General features: G+C 43.9%; 1 protein-coding gene across 1 annotated transcript in view; it reads right to left on the bottom strand.

The window, feature by feature from the left end:
* The window catches only part of USP7 (ubiquitin specific peptidase 7), a 72,679-nt gene extending 53,612 nt beyond the window's left edge, over positions 1–19,067 (bottom strand). The window contains exon 1 of the mRNA XM_054391215.1: positions 18,973–19,067. Within this exon, the coding sequence (XP_054247190.1) occupies positions 18,973–19,051 (79 nt within the window). The 5' untranslated portion in view covers positions 19,052–19,067. The remainder of the gene's footprint in view (positions 1–18,972) is intronic.
* Between the last annotated feature and the right edge of the window lie 2,109 nt (positions 19,068–21,176).

The following is a 21,176-nucleotide window of genomic DNA, read 5'->3' on the forward strand; positions in this document are numbered from 1 at the left end:
CAGATCTCAGAGCTTTCTATTCAATTTTCCAACCTCATCTCTTAGCACTGTTACATGTTCTACGAAAGCTGCACTGAGCCAAAGAAGACAAGCAAAGAATGACTGTACATGGGAAAAGTGCCTAACTGGGAAACAGTGGACTTGGTGAAGTCCCAGCTTTGAACAGACAGGTAAAAGGCTCAGGCCTGGTGGCCCAGGGACCAGAGTGATTTAATTTACTCCATCCTACTCCCATTTGACATGGAAATCCCCTCTCCTATACCAGAAGTGTCCCCATTTTGACCAGAGCCCCCATGAATATTCTGGGTCTGGACACTCCCAACAAATCCCAGCCACTGTACTTCTGGCCAGCCTTAACTTACTGAATCACCTGTCAGGTGGCTACACTGCCTCCTTTTACTTGCTGGCACAAACACCAGCCATCATAAATAACTTTAAAAGCCTTACCAGAGGACTGAACAAAAAAAAAATCTTACTCAGTCTTTACCACACAACCATTAGGTCCCAAACCAGTTTATGCTTTCTTTAGGCATTCACTTTTAAATAGAGTTTAGGCTTTATTTCCCCTTTCTATTCTGACAACAACCCTTCTATGGGAAAATAATTATTTAAGCTCTGAGAAAGAGCTGCTTATTATTCTAAAATATTCTGAAGATCAGCTTCTCTTTACTGCTTTGAAGATGTAAATTATTGTACTAAAAACATCAAAATGTTAGCAGACACCAAAATTAGCACTAAACTGTGTTATTTATTTAATACCATCTACGTGAAGAACAACATTCTTCAAACAAATAACAGATGAAAAACTGCTTTATATAGAAAACATACAGAATCTTGGGTGTTAGCTTCCATTATTTACGAAGGAATTCTTAAAAGAATGCAGATGGGAATTTTATAATCCTCAGTTAAATACTCCACTGACAAGTTCATCACTCTTTTTTTTGTCAGCAATTTCAAGTCAGGTTTTGGTTTTGGGTTTTTTTTTTGGGGGGGGGGGTTAAATGAAAACAAAAGAAAATGTTAAGAACTGACAAAAAAGCTTTTCCTGTTTAACTATTCAGTGTTAAATAGCTAACCAGTTGTTCTGGTGCCAAAAAGGCTGCCACCGACCACGCAGCCTAAGTCTACATCTTAGTTAAAGCAAAAAGTTTTACTTTGTATTCTAGAGAAAACAGTATACATTAAAAAAGCTACAACCACACACACATTTTGAGGCTAGCTTGCTTTTTCAACTCCTAACACAAATGCAAGAAAGTACAATTTCTTGCACCCCGTATTAGGTGAGAACAGCTAAAATCACATCTCAAAAATCAAACTAATGGGGATACTTTTTTTTTTTAATTATTGTTTTTTTAATTATTGGAGCACCTGTAAAGCAGTACTCATTTTGAAAACTATTCTTCATCACACAGAGCTTTTTGCATCATGCACATCATACAGGAGTATTTGCAGCTGCAAACTTCCAAACTACCTGGTTTATGCAAAGCATGCAAACAACTATTTTAGAAACAGAAATTTGAGAGGCACATTCAAGAAATGAGATTTTGCACCTACACAATTTAGATTTCATCTCACAGCATAATCAAGTGGATGAAGGGTGGAGGGATGATGCTTCAGACAGTTTATTTCATCTGCTGGGTTTCACAGAATGGCTTAGGTTGGAAGGAACCTCAGAGATATCTACCTCAACCCTCCCACCACAGGCAGGGACACCTCTCAACCAGACTCAGCTGCTCAAGGCATCCAACCTTGAACTTCCCCAGGCAGGGGGTATCCACAACCTCCCCGGGCAGCCTATTCCAGACTCTCACCACCCTTGTACTGAGGAACTCCTTTCTAAGATCCAGTCTAAATCTATTCTCCCTCAGCTTAAAACCATTCCCCCTTGTCCTGTTCCTCAATACCCTTAGGAAAAGTCCCTCTCCAGCCTTCAGGTAGCAGAAGGCAGCTCCCAGAGTCTTCTCTTTGCTAGGCTCCTGTATTTGGGTTCTCATTAATGCCCTGACTTGCCACCACCCCAAATAACCACCCAAATTAGATTTTTCCTGGAGAGAGAGACAAAAGTTCAAAATTCTTCTGCTTTTTCCTCTGGAAAGCCAGTCAGCTCACATGTGGCAGCAGTTATAACTAGCACATTTTGGAGCAAAAACACATTCTGCACAGGAAGTTATACTTCACTGCTCAGGTTTGCAGTGTATTTACTTTCTTATTTATTACATGTTACCTTTTTTTTTTTGTTTCATGAGCCAATTCTTCAGACACTATTTCGCTAGCTTTCTGGTCAGCTTCTCTTAGTGCATCAAGGCAACAAAACAGACTTGAAATTTTGTTTTAAAACAGCTGACTACTGCACGTCGCCCAGTGAATTACAGCTTTCTTATATCCTCTGCAAAACACCCTAATTCCACAAGTACACTCCCAATCTCAATACTCTATTCTTTCTGGCAGATCTTCCCAACTGCTTCTATTTTTGCTCCCTTGCTAGCACCACTCATCTGAAGCAAATTTTGAGGACTTCCAAAATTAATTACTGCCTTCCTGCTTTGCCTCTGGCTAGAAGCTGGTATAAACATCACCACTGAATTAAGCTGCATCTCAAATTCCTTATTCTGTTGATGATGAATGATTCTTCCTTTGTTTCAGGAAAACCATAAGTCCCTTAAGTTTTCTCTCCACCCTTATTTTTCTCACTAATAATGTAGCACTTGTGGCCTGTGTCATCATCAGCCACTCCAAACTCACACACAGCTGGGACAGAAACCCTTACTATTCACACTTTCTTTGCTCTAGCTAGTCCATTTACATTTCCTGCTCTAACTTTTATCCTACAAATCCTCTCAGTGTTTTGAATATACCCCTGGAGAATGCAAAAGCAGATTTTTTTTTTTTTGGTCAGTCCTCCCCACTACTGGATCCTCATCTCATTTCCTCTTCCTTGACTACTTTTCCATGATTTTAAAGCTGCTAACAATTCTCCTTGGAGGAAACAAGTACAGGACAGTGCATGGCAGTGGATCACAGGGGAGGAGAGAAATAAATCCAAATGTAGAAGTACACCACAAGCTTTGTACTACGCAATTCCTGGCAATCCCTCAGCTCCAGTTCACTTTAAGAACAAAAAAAGAGGAGAGAGAATCAGTTAAGAAACCATCCCTCCCAGAAGCAGGGAGGACACAATTTAAGAGATATTGCTCAAGAAATACAAGTACACAAAAAAAGTATCTGCAACACGTGTGCATTATTTGAAGGTTTCCAATCTAAAAGCTTCTCTTTTTTTTTTTTTTTTTCTGATACCTCAAACTGACAGAACTGAAGCAGAGAGCTTCAATTTAAATGTCATTACAGTCAGGTCTGACCCAAACTTGAAACGAGCTCCAGATGTTACCAGCCAGAGTCAGAATACGGCTACGATTTAAGAATCACTACAGAGATGGTAATCATTTAACTCCAACTGTTATCCATGCAGAAATACTGTTCCCTTTCTGAAAGGGGAAACTTTCTTTCAGAAACACAGGAGGAGACACGTGATGCCCTTACAATGAAGAAAGAACAAGAAGAAATAAAAAGGACAACAAAACCAAAGACAACATAGACTGGGCCTAAAAAAAAAAAAAAAAAATGTTATTTTTCTGCAGATTATCAGGAATGAGAAGCTGCACTCTGGGACACAGCACTCAGACCAGCAAAAGAACCAAACCAGCCTTCTGATACTTGTAGACATCTGTGAAATAACAGAATATTATAAGTGGTGATGTGCTCTGTTTATCAGGGTGGTAACACAACCCTGGCATACTTTTAACAGCTAAGCACCACAAAAGGAAATTTATCTGTGCAGATGTAACAGGAGAGACTTTACCTGTTTAAGCTTGTTCACAGACTCATCAGACACAATACATTGTGTGATTTTTACCTAGCAGATATTTACTCCCCCCATTAGAGCCTTTGACTATAAACGTGTTAAAATTAAGAAATAAACATAGATGTTTTTATTTGCTGTAATTCATATGACCAAATTCAGATATTTTCATGTCTCTGTGGATGTTTTACTATTGATGCCTCTTCAGCACGCTTCTTAAGATTAAAGCAACCCCACAAGACCAAAGAAGTACGAGACAGACAAGGGATAGGTTGAGTAGATGTCTGTCTCACTTAGGCTTGGACAGTTTGGGCAAACAAGAGACATCACTAAACATCCAGACGATTATCTGTGGGATGCTAGAGATGTCTGGAATTTTAATAGAGAATTTCTCTCAAGCTGTAGGATCTCCCCTTCAAGGCAAAGGTCTAGGACTTAACCCATGCACAACCATACAGCAGGAGAGTGGTAGTCCTTTGCTGGGACCAGACTGCATGCTCAGGAGAAATACCACATGCATCACTGTAGGGTGCACAATCCAAGACAAAAAGTGTTCCTCACTGCACAAACCACTGCAAAATGCCACTCTCTTCTTTGAGAAGTAAAAGATTTGCTTCAAACTATTGACACAGAATAAATGACTCCAGAATAAAGAGAAACACCTTTCAGTGTATCTTACAGGCATCTGCTTGTGGCTTTTATATCACTCCTGCCACCATACCCCCCTAACAGATGCAGCCAAATTTGGTTTTAAAGTTTTTTTGAGGGAGAAGTATTTTCATTATTTTCTGCAAATGTTCTTTATTAGCAACCAACTGCACAAATTTCATAAGCAAACAGAAAGGCTATAAACTTAAGAACTTCAATACCAACACTTCTTATTCTCCACCACTTAATACAATCCAGCATTCTTGCAGTCCGAGCACACTTCAAACCTCTGCAACCTTCTATCTGAGGCACAGTGACTTCGAACTCACTGTGAGGAGCTGTACAGCGAACATAAATTTGAACTTTGTGCTCCAAATCCATACACCTCCCATCCGTTTGCACACACAAACTGGAACTCAAGACACTGCCCAAAGCACTCTGGCAAAATTATGGCATCCCTCTGCAGCTGAGGTTAAGAACCTGCATTAAATGACAAACTCCTGTTACGTGACAGCACTGTCTGTGCTGCATTAACTGCACATTACAACCTCATGGCTGTCTACGACTACCTGAAGGGAGGTTGTAGCCAGGAGGGGTTTGGTCTCTTCTCCCAGGCAGCCAGCACCAGAACAAGAGGACACAGTCTCAAGCTGTGCCAGGGGAGGTTTAGGCTGGAGGTGAGGAGAAAGTTCTTCCCAGAGAGAGTGGTTGGCCATTGGAATGTGCTCCCCAGGGAGGTGGTGGTGTCACCATCCCTGGAGGTGTTCAAGAGGGGATTGGACGTGGCACTTGGTGCCATGGTTTAGATAGTCATGAGGTTTAGGGTGACAGGTTGGACTTTGATGATCCTTGGAGTCTTTTCCAACCTTATTGATTCTGTGAGAGTTTTCCCGTTTAGTTTTGTAATGTACAAAAAAAAAATTTTTTTTTGAGAGGAATACTTGACTCTAACCCTTATATTTGATTATGATTGCTTGAAAAACACATCTGAAAGAACTGTTAGAGCTTTGTGGAAAGGAGAAGCTATTTCTTACCACTACCAATGGACTAGCTACAGCAATTTGTACTTTCTCCTAAACCTTACAAGGCAAGTGGTTAAAAAATCTGGGTATCTGGGTAGGCCATAAACCAAATTATACAGGTGTCATCTTAAAATAGCTTTTGCTGCTGATAAATATCACAGGGACAGTCCAAATTTCTCTGCAGATCCAGGAGGTAACTGCATACATTCAACCACAACACGATTTACACTTACTGATCAGAGTGAGTGGATTAACACAAGAGAGAAATATGGTAGGCTGAGGAAAGCTCCCAGAAAAATCACACCCACCTCAATATAATCAAGTACACAGCTATCTTCTGAATGTAAGCTGGACTTCTGCAATGAACATACTACCACTAGAAATTCTGTGCACTCCATGCCTGGCAGGCAGTTAATCATCTTCTCAAAGACATCCAGAAAAAAAGAACAGATACCCCTCCAGCCTCTCTTCTGCTTGGGTCCAAAGAGCATCTAAGAAAAGTCTGCAACCAAGGACAACGCACTCTGTTCTCAGATGCCCACTTCTCCAGGTGCAGTGACCCAGTTTCAAAGATTCTTCTCCTAAGGCACCCCTTCCTCCACTTTGGTGCATGTCACATAGCAAATACAGAGGCATAAAGCAAGTTTCTGCCATCCCCACCACAAATCACCCAAGTGGGAGATTGCTTCCAATAACAGGATGGTGACCTGATTAACTGGCCTGACACACCACGAGGCTATGGGGGTGCATTGCATCCCCACAGGAGAAGCAAGTTACCAAATTAATAATCCCTCTCCAAATTTCTGGGCATGGTATAGAAATTCAAAGAGCAGCACTACCACCAAGAATGGGTTTCCAACACCGAGAGTTTAACTAGCTTTTCACATTATGTAACTGCCCATATTTAAAGTAGAAACGACCCATAAATTACTCCACAATTACACTTACTTAAAAAAGAAAATTATTCTTACTTCAGAAACACAAATGTCTGTTTACAAAGATGTAGGCTGCCAAAATGTCAAATATTTTTACTGTACACCTATCCTTTGATTTCACAAGGCATACATCTGAGGTGGCTATGTGCATTTCAAGGTATATTAAAAATGAGAGCAAAAATTAACATCAGCCCAGTTAACCTCTGCTCCAGCTACACCAACTGGGCTCTGTCTAGCATTAAGCCAGTTTTACATTCTTAAGTCTAACCTGTGACCATGATGCTAACAGTAATAGGTATACTTTAAGTTGGACTTAAAATTACCAAAATTTCACACATCTTCAGTCCTCTAAATTAGGATTCCTAATCCTTCCAGATAGGGAAGCAGGTTAACTCTGAAATTTCTTTTAGCAGACCCACTAAATTCTTGTATGGTTCAACCACATTCCAGAAACCAGCAGCTCCTGTTTAAATTAGGACCATTACACTGGCCAGAGAGCTTGCCTGATAAAACCACTATGGCAAGAACCAACTCCAGGTCTGAATGTGACCAGAAAATTTTTATCAATATACTGAAACTATCAGAAGAAAAGCTAGTTTGGACAGGAGGTTAACCTCACCCCAAATATATTTAGATTATTTCAGGTAACCAAAATTTTAATTGGTACTTAGATCAGAAAATAGTAACCCACTTAGTATAGATAAGAAAGCTGAAGATCCTTCAGGTGCATCTTCAAGCTGGAAAATGCAAGTGAAGACATTCAGAAGCAGACCTCCAATGGGAACAATTTAATCCCAGGTTATCTGCATCCAGTTTTCATAATGACCAAACCATGTGTCTTCACTAAGAGCTTTGTAACTTGGAGCTGATTGATACTCAGCCTTGGAACTTTACTACAGCCCTGTCCCCTAATTCATTTTTTAGGGGAGAAAGGCCCAGGTGTCTAAGGGACTTGGGAAAGTTTAATAAAGTTACAGAAGCTGTTGATGGCATAAGTTTTCCATTCCTTCTGTCTCCTCAGTCAAGCTGACCCACTTGTCTGTGGGGACAAACAGTAAAGCAGATCAGTGAACTGAGATAGGTTAAAAATACACCCAAAATAAGGAAGTTAAGTCAAATTCAGATCTCTTCATTCATCTCATTTGCCATGTGCTCCCACACAGTTTGTCGGTGCAAGCAAGGAGGCAAAACAGAGGTGCAGAGATCAGAAAAAATGCTCTGGAAATCACCTTTCTCTATAGAAGTGTTGGAGTACACTAGAAACAAAGTCTCCTCCTGATTCCCAGCAGCCTGTAAATCATCTGACAGAATGAAGTCTGGTGCCCAGACAAAAATTCAGGAGACTCTCTGCAGCTTGTGCTAAATTTTGGGTTAGACTCCTCTTTCTTGCAGGCACTATTCTCAGCTGGACAACTGCACAGTACAGTCATCTGACACTGTACCAGTTAAGAGATACTCCTAATATGGGAGATGTTTGACAGCTCTGACTGCAGAGAGGTCTAGCACACACACCTGCTAACTGCAAGTGGGCTCCCACTATATCAATTTGAGCAAAAGCTAGATAACAATATAGTATTATGGAAGAAAATGGGCCTTGAGGATGGCTGTATGGAATTCAGTGCTATTAGTATAACTTTACTAGCAAAAGCATGTGTTTACACATTTGGACACACAAAGCATTAGGAAGGCTCCCAGGGCTCACGTTCGTACCTTGACTATGATGTACTGCAAGCAATCAATTTTTTTCTTCTTGGATTTGACTTCAGTTTTGTTTTTCAAAGGTGTTAAGAATCTAAATTTTGATTCATCTTTGTTATTACTTCGCAATATGAACTTGTACAAATGCTTCTGGGACATGCATAACTTGTAAGACAACCAACAGATGAACAACACTGAAGAGAACCACTTGAGACACAGTCTCTAACTGCATTAATGTTAGCGCCTCTCAGTTCATTATATTGAAGGCTGCTGAAAGGTCTTAAAGAATTAGAATGTTTTCTTAATCCAGAAAGAGAGGTCACTGGCCAATAAAGCTGAAGTGTTTTTATCCCAAGTTTAAGAGTCTGAAGACAGATGCTGCAGTTCCACATGAATTTCTTCAGTGTCAATGTCAACCTGCCCAGTCCCCAAGGTTCAATCACACCTCTAACTCCTGCTCTGCTTTAGAGCTAGCTCACTCTTTTTTCAGCTGCAGGGACTGGAGAGCCCACCAAGTTTCACTACATATGTCCAGCAAAGCAGAGGAGACAGAACAAAGTCAAAGCTGAAGCGGGGTGTTTACAAATAGGCAGCTGACACAGGTGAAACAAGATCCACTTCTGTGCAATTTTTTAATTATTTCTCCTCTTAATCTGTGCTGTTATCAAGAGCAGGTTTCCCCAGCAGAGGTCCATTGGTAACCAAAGGATCTGCACACCCTCTGTCCTTTAGAGAGAACCCCCAAAAACCCTTTCCAGTAAGGGTCCTATCCCTCCCACGCCAAACCTCTAACCCTCTCCTACTTTGGAGAACACACTTTAGGGGACAGGTTGAAAGCCAAATCAACAACCAGGCTGAAAAAAAAAAAAAAAAGGACAAATTTCTTAAAATCAACATTGAACTGAAGCAATATATTTGAAGAAACAAAACATTATTATCAAATCCTGTGGTTAAACTTTTAGAATAAAATACTTTAAACAGATTACTAGTAGGCTTCCATTTCTGGCAGACTTTTTGGTTGATTTTAGTACTGCTTATTTTTAGTTTCTCCACTGTAAGGACACTTTGGGGGGGGGGGTGGAGGGACCACAAAACTTCAAAACTTACACTTATGGTTACTACTTTCATGGCATAATGGAAATATTGCAAAGCGTTATGTTAGTTTTTAGGGGAACCTGTTTTTGGCAAGGAGTTGAAGTTCAAGAAGTATCTGAAACAGTAAGACTGGAACAGGAGAGAAAAACCACACAGGAAGAACGAGGAAAGGGAAAAGAAAGCAGAAGAGAATTGTGAAACATCACTACTGTAATTGCTACTAGCAAGGAAGGTTTTGCATGTGGCTTGTGACCCACTGCTTAATTCATATAACACTCATGTTTACCTCTACATTCAAACTTACAATAGTATCAACTCTTCTCCAGAAATTAGGTTCACCCCTAAGTAGTATTAGGCACCTAACATTTAACCAGGTGAAGTCTTCAGAAAAGGTCACTTCCATGATGCTCCCAATGAAGAAGCCTTAGCTCCTAGCTTGATCTAATGAACAATAAGAGGGTTCACGCAGTCTCTGCCTAAGCAGATCCCCTTTTAAAAAACAGTACATCTCACAATGTCATAGGACTTGAAGCCAGAGAACCCATCCAGAGGCATCTCAGTGTTCAGTCAGCTCTACAATCTACAACAGAAGCAAACCAGCCATTTATCTAAATGCAACAGTTAAGGCACACCATGAAGGTAAATTTGTCTAAAAATTGTTACCTAATTGTGGTTACCAGAAACATTCTGGTGACAGGTGACAGAAGTGTTTCACAACTACTGAACAGCAACATCAAAGAATTGGCTGCATCAGGAGAGCTGCCTGGCTTTACCAGCAGGATGGGAGGAATGGAAGTTCTTCCCCCCTCCAAATAAAGTGATCTCACATTCCTGAAGAAGAAAACAAAGATGACTTAGAAACCACACTGCCTCAGTAACAGGGTTACCAACTCCACCCTGACTGTCTAAAACAAAATGCATTTCTAGATGCAGAGGAAGGAAAGCAGAAAACAAAAATAAACTGATCATCCCCCAAACACTTTTTAATCTCTTCATTGTTTTCTGGTAATCAGAGACTACTGTGACCAAAAAATGCAACAGGTTACTGTTCAAAACCTGTGAAGTGATAATTAAGTGCAATTCAGCACACTCCCCTAGTCACAGCAGGGCTGGGCCACCCTAGTAGCACCAGATCAGTGATGGTCCCTGCCAGAGCTGATAGACAGAATGCATTAAAATACAGATCCCAGGCACAGGGCAGCCAACCATTCTCATCTTATGATCTTATGATCGAGACCTGCAAATCAGAATCACAGAATGTCAGGGGTTGGAAAGGACCTCTGGAAATCATCTAATACAACCTTCCTGCCATAGCGGGATCACCTAGGACAGGACTCATAGGAACGCATCCAGGAAGGTTTTGAAAGCCTCCAGGGATGGAGGCTTCACAACCACTCTGGCAACCTATTCCAGGGCTCTGTCACCCTCCCTGTAAAGAAGTGTCTCCTCAGGTTGAGGTAGAACCTGCTGTATTCTAGCTTGTGCCCAGTGTCCCTTGTCCTCTCACTACTAAAAAGAGACTGGCACCTTCATCCTGACACCCACCCCTCGGATATTTATAGACATGGATAAGATCCCCTCTCAACCTTCTCAGGACTAAATAGCCAGAGTTCTCTCAGTCTTTCTTCATAGGAGAGAATGTTCATAGCACAAGCCACAATCCTCCATTGCTGCGACCACAATGTTCAGCACAGTGGGGGGACTCCAGAACACGTGCAAGCTTAAAACGACTACCCAAAAGTTCTCAACCTCTACCAAGAGATAGGGACTAAACTGCACAGTGAGCAGCAAGAGGTGGTGGCACAATCACACTAGTGCCTGTGCAAGGCAGCTTCTTCCTGCTGAGAGCGTCCCCAAGCTGCTGCTGGGTCCTGAGGGACTGTGGGCATGGACACATGGGATGCTAATGAGTGTGGACAAGCCAATGCACAGACTAAACTTGAAATTGTAGTCCACCATTTATCCAGGACTTCATGGCTCAGAAGCAAGTTTTACACCAAAGGTTTCCTATTTGGTCACAGAATAATGTGTTCATCTTATGCTGTGAAGTCTGTATTTTTAAGAAAAAAAGAAACAATTCCCCCTCTCTTCAATAACATCGAGAAACATATCAACTCATTTATTAACTTTTTTACTACAGATGTAAAGCCTGTGCATTTTTAGTTCACAAATTACCCATTTTATGAAACAGATTTACACCATTAATCCCCGATCTATTTAAAAACAATGGATTTGGAATTTAAAACCTCCTCCAAATTTTAAAAGTATGAGGGTAAAAATGCCTGTTATCAAAAGTTCCATCAAAGTTCTGCTGAACACTATCAGTGATGTTAGAAAATGACTCACCAAAACATAGAAGGAAAATATCTGTTGTGGAAACACAGCCATTTTTTTTTTTTTTTTTAAACACAGCTCAACAGAAAGGCATCAGTTGTTATATGAGGAGACCATCACATTTAGAGCCCTAAACCACAATTTTTCTTCAATTTTTACAAGAATTCACATGCACAGCTGGAGATGCTGTATGTTTTAACAACATCCTTCCAGTTGCACCTTGTGAAATCACCAGATGATCAAGCTTAGAGCTATGGTGAATATCCTTAATACTCCTACACATCCTTTCCTATTTACGCTAGGAAAGAGGAAATTATGGAAAATTACCTTAAGAGTTTTCTCAGATTTGTGCATTTCAAGTAAGCTCCACTGGAGTACATTTAATCCTTTATCATATAAACATAAAGCTCCAAGTTCTGTTTTCCAGCCCTTTTATGATGTTTCATGTCAAAGAGGTGTGATTGTATTAAAAACCCTCATCACCTCTCCTAAGCTGAAGAACACTGCAGTACTGCTAAAACAAACAAAAAATCTACTCTGAGCTTTCTTCACACAGGACATTCCAGCTCACTACCAACATCATCTTTCTCTGGCTTGCAATCTGCTTGACTGCAAGTTCAAGAGCTGGTTCAGGATGTCTGAATGACTGCTATCTCCACACAGAGCATGTATGCAAGAACAAGCTGAGGTACTGGTGTCTTCTCTTCCCTGATTTAAATAGGAAGTTCCTGGCACATCATCTGTGAGTGGCATCACTCTGCACCTCACTTTATAGCTGCAGTCAGGGAGAACTCCAGGTTTGCAGATACTGAACGTCCTGTTCTCCCAAGATGTTTGATGCTACAAAGCTTGATGGTTTTGTTTAAATCTTCACTACTAAATGGGTCAGGAATGACTTATTTTGGTAATGCTCAAAACAGCTGCCAAACAGCAATTAGAAACAAACTGAGCTATGCTATACTGATTAGATCATGGAGTTTTAGCTTTATCAAAATTTACCATTTAATTTTAATCTTCGTATTGTTAAGAGATTTAGCTTAACAAATATGCACATGCTGTCACACTGAACAATCCAGCTGTGTTATTCTAGATGCGTATTAAGTCCAATACAAAAGTCTTCTAGTGATTTTTTTTTTTTTAATATTCTGGAAATAATGCCAAATATTCCTGGGCACTATGGTATAAGACCAACACTGTCTTCCCCAAACTGCAAATATTCTGCACAGTCTCAGTAGTTTCAAAATCCATCCACTAATTTACAGAAGCATATTAATTTCTGGCTGACAAAATCTCAGCCTTCTAGGGAAAGTACACGCCAGAATAAAACATTATTTCCAAGCTGACCATTCTTAATTTTGCTGGCAAGTCATTCAAACTCCATCCAGTGTTTCTAAACTTAGAGAGCTTGTTTTAGCACAATCAGTAAGCCAAAATGGAAGGGAAAAAAATTGTTTAGGAGAAATATTAAAATGTGTAAAGTCTAAGCCTGCAACCATACGCACAGATACGTTGTGCAACAGCCACTGATTTGGTGCTGTTTCTCTCTTTTTGCTAGCGTAGCAAAATTAAAACACTAAAACCATGGGAGCAAAATACACATTATCTTAAGTGACCAATAAAAAGAAGGTTCAGAAAACAACACTGCATATTTAATAACATGACAAATATGATAGCCAGTCTCCAGCCCCTGTTCTACTTGCCAAGGCAGTTCATAGTAACTGTTAATCCTCTTGCTGGCAAGGTCAAACCAGCACATAGCAGATTTTATTTATATTAATATACATCTGTATTTGAGGGGGGAAAAGCACATTTGATATGGATTACTAATGCTCTGTATTGCAATTCCCCCAATATTTCGCTCCTTCGCAGTCAACGTTCTACAGCCACATGGTACAAAGTTAAAGCAATGGATCTGAGACACCTCAAAGCACAAACTAAAGCAAACAATGTCCCATTTTAAATGTATTATCATTTAAGCAAAATTGGATGCTTCACGAGCTCTAAACCAGTTCATTTTCACCCTTACCCCAAATATCAAATGATGTCATGCAAGATTTACTGGCTAAACTGGTTTAACAGCTACAGGCTGGATGCAGTTTAGATTTTCTTGTGATAAATTATTCTGCAGCAATGAAACCAATTTGGTAGGTCTCAAACAAGTATCTCTATCTGCTTTTTTAAAATAGGGGCATGTACTACTTTTACACTCACAACTAACCACTTAGTAATAACAGAGAGCTGATTTTATTTCTGAATTGAGTCGATAGAATGGAACAACTGAAGTAAGGAACTCTAATATACCCAGCTTATCCTGAATAGCACGTTATCTACACTTCCCTCTGAATGTCACACGTTTTCCACTATTTCCACTTCTCCTTCACAGAAATTGTACTGTATCAGAGGACCTATTGAACACCCATTGCATCAAGAATGCACAAAGTAACTCTAGACTTAGTTAGCACTCTTCACAAGTCACTGATGCCACTTTCTCAGTTGGCATGAGGAAGCTATCTGAGAACAATGCAAGGCACATCTTTTCCTAAGGCCAAGCATAATGTTCCCAGAGGTACTAAATATCACTACCTGAAATAAGAGGCCATGTCTTCATGTTCTTCACTTTAGGTATAATCTCATAATTAATTTTGTTGTCTGCTCTATCACCGCATTTATCTCCTCTCACTTGAGCATCCTCTATTTCACGGAAAAATGTCAAGGCTGCAGAGGGGAAGGGTCAGAGAGAACATAAAAACAAGCAGAAATCCATAGCTGTACAATGAATTTAGTCCACGTATTCTCCTCTCTAATGGACTCACTTTATCACCACTTGGCTAGAAGCAATAGAGAAGACAATGAAGGAGCTCAGGCAAAGAGAGGATATAGGCCTTCAGGATAAAGACATGGAAGCAGGCAAAAAAAAAAAAAAAGAAACAAACACATGCATGCAAATGATATTAAATTACCAGGAATTGAGAATACTAATGAGTACACAAAATATGAGAGGGAAGTAAGACACACATATATGTATATATGTTTTATATATATAAAAAAAAAGGTTATGTTGTTGAGACCAGTATCACACACACAGTGGTCAGAAATTTAGTAAATTCTGTCAGCAGTGAGGAAAGCAGGAATGAAGAGAGCAGCAAGCAACACAAACTTTCAATTGCATGGAAACTGCAGTTCTGAACTTTTCACATACATACACACAAAGAGATGTCAAAATATTTTTCTTGTTCTTTGTAAGTTAACAACTTGCTTGATTTCATCTGGAAATCAAATATCAACTCTAAACTGTCCTAACTACAGGGGGGAAAAAAAAAAAAAAGACAGCCAGCATTACCTGAGAGGCCGCAGGGGTGACAAGACAAGTGTGCAATCTAAACTGTCAGTCATTGTGTGCTCAGAGACTGTGACACTGTCTTAGTAAGCTTCTGCTGACTACTTTGGAAAACAAACATAATGCGAAACACACCTATGTAACTACAGGAAGAGGCTGAACTTACAAAAAAGCAGATTCAAGCTATAACCAAGGGAAACATACAGTTATTTAGCTGCAAATGGGACTTTCATGAAAGAATTTTATGAAATGTGTAACTGTGGAATTGCACTAAGACAGGTTCTTTGAAGTTCAGACGCAGGAAAAGACCTTGCAGAAGAACATATACACAGTATCGGGGCTGGGATTCAATTACACTTTATAGAGCAACTCACTAGTAACTTAACAGTTGTAATTCTTTGCATGATAAAGCAATTTACTAACAGCACAGAAAAACTATTATGTATTTTTCCACTGTATTTATTTAGCATATGAATAAACTCTTCAGAATTTCTACAGGATAATTTACTCATCAGCACCCTGAACTCTTAATTTGTCTAAAGTTCACAGGCACACTCCCACTCCAATTGTGCCCAAAGGCGGCCAGAATCACATACTTTTATGCAGCACTGCGTGAGAGGTGCACACAAAAATCTACGACTAGAGATAGAATTTGGCCAGATAACTGCCAGCATCCTCTCCACCTCAAGCAACCCTTCTTGTTCCTTCTCACCCTAATGCCATCTTCATACACCACTAAATGGGGCTGCAGAATGAACTGGATAAAAAACCTAAACTACACCTAAAGCCCCACTTTTTGTTTCTAATTTTGATCCCTTCATAGTCACAGGGAGGGGCACTAGCCCAGCCCTGGCTTGGCACACCAACGGAAAATGAGTGGCAGCAGACGTTGTGTTTGTCCAAGCGCACCCTCAGCTAGGGAAGCAGCTGCCTTCAGCCCAGGGGCACAAACTCTTCTGACAGCTCTCACAAATTTAAAGTCTTCCTCTGTCCACATATCACTACTTCCAGCCCTCAGTAAGGATAAAGCTGATGACAAACAACATCCACAGGTTAACAGAAGACCACGCACACAAAGAAGCGATTTGTGACACCACAGCATTCTAGCTAAGCAGGTGAGCCTGCAGCACATCTGGCCCTGCTGAACAGGTACCTGCTCATTATCAAAGCTGGCACTGCCTCTTTCCTTCATGATGCAAAGATTAAGTAATTTTTCTTTCTAAAGGGAATGTCTTCCTCCCTCCATAAGTCTGATAGCCCTGTCTAGTACTACTTTAATTTACACAGTGTCCATAAGGTCATCAAGGAAGAGTAAATTAGTCAGAAGGGAAAGGAAAAGAAGAAAACCAGGGGCATGAGATCAGGCACTCAAAATACTGTGATTTAATCCTGAAGAGTTTAATTCCACACGTTATGATGTCTGAAATGGTTATTTCACTCACCAAAAATTGTTCGTCTAGTATAGCTGTACACATAGCTTCACATAATTCAAAATCAAGATGTGCCATTTTCCACTGTGCATTCTTCACATACCTCCTAAATCTAACATGATCACTCACTGAAGAATGGCATCCGACACTGTTCTCTGCATGTTAAAATTAAGCTAACTACATGTTACCAAGTACTTCCCTCGCTGCTTGAAAGCATGTCTCTCAAGAAAGCACAAACACCTATACATTAAGATGATGAACACTGTTTTACACACTAAATGAACATATACCCATGATGTCAACTTCTATTAAAAGTTAGCAATAACCTGATCTCTGCAATCTTGTAAACTTAAACATATTAAAGAAAAAAAAACTACTACAAGAACATCTACAAAGGCTAAACTTCTGGGTTTGTTTTTTTGTAAATAGACAGTTTTGTAATCTCTGTCAAACTAGCAAGTTGGTAGTATCACCCAGAACCAACTGTGTGTGGCCTAATAGATCTCAGATAGATTTCCAAAACAAAGCTGTACTCCCGGTATTGCTAGGATGATAGATGCAGACTCTTTCCTCACCACTCCAATGGAGGTGGCCACCAGTGTAAGACTTCCACAAGCAAAGTGACTTTTAGAGGTATTTTGAACTCCTGTATCCTCACCGACAGAGGGGATGCAATCCAGACAAGTTCAGGGCACATTTAAAGTGCACAAAAATGTTCAGTGTTTTACAGTATGCCCACCATGGTAGAGCATCAAGCCCATAAAAATCAAAATAAAACAATTAAATACAGTCAATATTCTAATGGATTTGAAAAGGGTATTAAGAAAAAGACTGCTAAAGGCTATCAAACAATCTGCTGGAAAATAAAATCCACACGATGTCAAAATTTATATACATACAACTATGAGGTATATTTTAAACCACCCCCTTTTAGGTATTTCTCACACAGTACAGAAACACCAGTATGGAGATTTTTCTGAAAGAAAAAAAAAAAAAACAACCCACCACAACACCACACAAAAACAAACCCCAAACAGCCCAAACTCATTCGCTCCAATAGTAAACAAATGTTAGCTGTTATTTCATGAAACAGAGACTTCTGTTTAAGAAAGTAAGGCTTTATGTAACGACCCTTCCAATCTTGAAATGTAATTTCACAATCACTGTGACAAACTTCCACTACAAACACCTTTGCTCCTCCCAATTTCAATGGCTATTATTTAGCAGAAAGTTACATTTGCTAAGTCGATTGTGACGTTTCCCAGCAAAATATCTTGTGTTGGTGAATATGCATGTTGATTAAAATGGTCGTAACCAAACCGGCATCTTCACAGCTAAGCATTCTAAACGCTATTTAGGTAGTTGGTGGTTTTGACCTCCAAGTCAAATACCATCGGTACAAGCAGCATACTGTGGCTGCCCTTCCTTAGGGGACAAAATACCGCCGAACATTTGCCCCAAATAATTTTTCATCATTGAATTCTGATGTGAGGTGTTGTTTAAGCGGGGGAGGGTGTGTAAAAATAACAACACTGCGAAAAAAAAAAATAAAGCTAAACGTACCGCTGGAGACCATACCGGACGGGAGCAGAGAGCAAGGCTGAAAATGTAGTGCCTCCTTTATGAAAGCAGCGCAACTGCATGACGGTGCAGGATCCGGGCCGAGGGCTGTGCAGGCGCTACACATGGCCAACGCTGCCCGCCGACCCCGCGCTAGGCCCGGCCGACAGCGGGTTCTGTAAATAACCCTCAGAGGAGGGTTAATTAAAAATGGCGAGCAACGTGGCTGCCTGCATACAATGAGCGGCCGGGTCGAGCCGCCGCGCCGCCCCGCACAGCCACGGGCAGGGCAAGGCTGAAGCCCAGCGCCCACCCCGGCAGTGGGAGTAAGGGACGCTACCGTCAGGTCGGGCCAGGCCCCGCTACCCATCGATGGTTCACCGTCCGGCCGCCCCGGGGACCGGCTAGCTCTGGGGACAGCCGAGTCCCCTTCCCTCACGCAAAGCAACACACCCCCATCCCGAAATCACAACTACTTTCGGATGAACCCACAGCCCCCGCCTCCCGTCCGGACGCCCCGGCTCGGGGCGCGGTTGCGCGCCCCCGGCCATACCCCCAACCAGTTCCTCGCCCGGCGGCAGGCTCCCCGTCCTCGCCAGGCCGAAGGTCCGGGGCTCACGGCCGCACGCCTGGCCCCGGGGGACCGGGTCTCCTTTTGTAGCAGCGCTTTTCCCCGCACCCTCCCCCTCCCGCAATGCAAATTCCTGCAGAGCCCCCCCAGGCCGCCTCCCCCGGCCGCGCACCGTTCCTTACTGCCGCAACTTTCCCCGGCGTTTCCCCGCTCCCACCGAAGCACGGCTAGGCAGAGCTCCCCGCGCCCCGGGAGGGGGGACCTCAGCTGCCAGGACTGGTCGCAGGCGGGCATGGGACGACAAGCTGCGGCCGTCCCTGCTCGCACGGCAGAAGAGGCCCAAGCGCATGTTTACCGAGGAGGAAGAACGGCAGCCCCCCGAGAGGAACGCAGCACCCAGAGAACCGCGGGAACCAGCAGCAAACGCGAAGGGTGAAACTCTCCTCAGAGTTAAGGGCGCGGGGGCCTGCAGAGCCCTGGCCTTACCTTCCATCTCCATGTCCTCGGGCTCGCTCAGCTGCTGTTCCCCGGGCTTCTGGTGTTGCTGCTGCTGATGGTGGTTCATGTCGGGCTGGGGCTGGGGCTCGGGCTCGGAAGCGGCGGCCTGGGCCTTTCCCGCTGGGGGCTGCAGGCCTGTGTCGGGAGGGGAAGGGGCGGAGGATCGGCGGGGCCTTGGCAGCGGCCGGGACTGGGCACCCGCCTCGGGGGGCTGCGGCTGGGCTCCGGCGGGCAGGGAGCGGGCAGCCGGCGGAGGCAGCGAGACGCGCACGTATTTGCTCGCTATTCGCCCAATCTCGGCGGCGGCACCCGGTCGGGGGAAAGGGGTGGGGAGGAGAGACCGGCCGGGGGTGGCGGCTTCCCCGGGGGCCGAAGGGGAGGGGACCGGGAGGAGGGGAAGGGGGGGACGGGAGACCAGGAGTCAGGGCCCGGCGGCGGTGCCCGGCGCTTCCCCCTCCCCCGGCGAGGTGTACCCGGAGCTGCAAAGTCGGGGAGGCGCCGCGGGGCCCCTCCTCTGCCCTCCCGCCCCCCCCAGCGCCCCAGCACAGCCGCTGGCCGACGCCCGGCTCGCTGCTCTCGGTCCGCGGCCGCCCCCGTTGCCTGTGCCCCGGCGCGCTGCTGCCGCTCCGCCGCCGCCAGCGCTCTCTGTCTCAAAATGGCGGCTGCGGTAAACGCCGTGAAATGTCACATCCGCATGAGGGGCAGCCCAGCGAGCCGGGGAGGGGGAGGCAGCGCCGCGGCCGCCCCGGGAACAGCAGCCGCCGCCGCCGCCACAGGAGGCTGGAGGGGCGGGGCCACAGGAGCCGGGCCCGGGCTCCGGCGCCGCCGCGGCCTCCCCGCAGGCCGCCGCCACCTGCGCCTGGCCTGGGCAAGGCGACCGCTGCCGAGGGTCCCGGCGTGGTCGCTGCTGCTCGCTGGCTGAGGCACCGGGTGCTTCCCGACCGTCGCGGCGGCGACCCCTTTCTCCCACCGGCTCGGCGCGGATGCTCCGGCTCCACCTGGCAGAGCCCGGGACCGCGCCCTACGCTCCTCTTGCGTCCCTGGGCCTGCCCGCGCCTCCACAGGGAGCACCACATCTCCCCGCCGCTGCAGCGGGGCCTGCCGAGGGGCTGCGGGTTGATCCCAGACACTTCAGGCCCCATGGAGATTCAGGGAACCCGCTGGGCCCCATCCTGGCCCCGGGGGCTTCCGCAGCCACTACGGGCACGTTCGATTCCCTGCGCTCAGGCCCGCGTGTGTGCGGGGCTCACGCCAGGCGTGGGGCTTGGCAGGCCCTTCGCAGCACTGTGCTACGGCCTTGGAGCAAGGGCACGGACGGGCTGGGGGCACCTCGCTCTGGCAGTGTCAGAGGTGGTCCCTGCTCGGAGTTTGCCCTGTCGCCTCAGGAGATGCAGTTCTGGCCCCTGTTCCGGCCTGCTGCACTTGTAAGGCATAGGCTGGCAGGTGAAGGATGTATATGTATGGGATGTAGAAAGAGGAAGGAGAAATCTGCAAACAAGACTGTTCCCCATCTGGATGCCACAGTTTTTCATGACTCTTGTGTGGAGGACATAGTTCCTCCCAGGGAGGAGACCTATCTGTTTTCCTGTGATAGAAAGAGAAGGCAGGGGTGTGGATGAATGTGTAACACCTGGCTGGTCCAGTCTAGGGATAGAGCATGAAGCAAACAGCTTCACTTAATGATGAAAGAGTAGTTGGAAAGTTGCAGAAAGATTACTGCATTAAACTGTCCAGTGTTCACAGCCCTGGGAATTGGGCAGCAAGATTGTCCCTGAAGGGAAGAGCTCAGGACATGCAAAACTGGGCCTCCTGAAGGGGCTGAAAATGTATCCAAGCAGACAATGTTGGTCTCACGGCAAGTGGATAAGTGAAGTAAAAGTTCATTTATTTTTCTAGTTTATAAAATGAGCAAATCGGAACCAATCTGCGGGACAAGTCCAGTCTATCTGGGCTACAGCTGGCCTGTTGCCAGCAGGACAGGAGTCTGCAGGGGTGGGGAGGAGAGGAAAAAAAATCCAAGTCCAAAGCTCTACCTTCAGTAAAACTCCAGGGTTAGTTAGAGGAAAAATATGGGAAGTAAAGGATCTTAGTGTAAAGATGGGGGGGAGGGTAAAATGGTTCATTTGATGGTTTGCCTTCCAAAAAGTGCATTCTGGTTTTCCCTGTTGTTCCTCAATTTTCAAAAGCTTTTT

This window comes from Indicator indicator, chromosome 22 (assembly GCF_027791375.1).
Source record: "Indicator indicator isolate 239-I01 chromosome 22, UM_Iind_1.1, whole genome shotgun sequence".
In the NCBI taxonomy this organism is placed as follows: Eukaryota; Metazoa; Chordata; class Aves; order Piciformes; family Indicatoridae; genus Indicator; species Indicator indicator.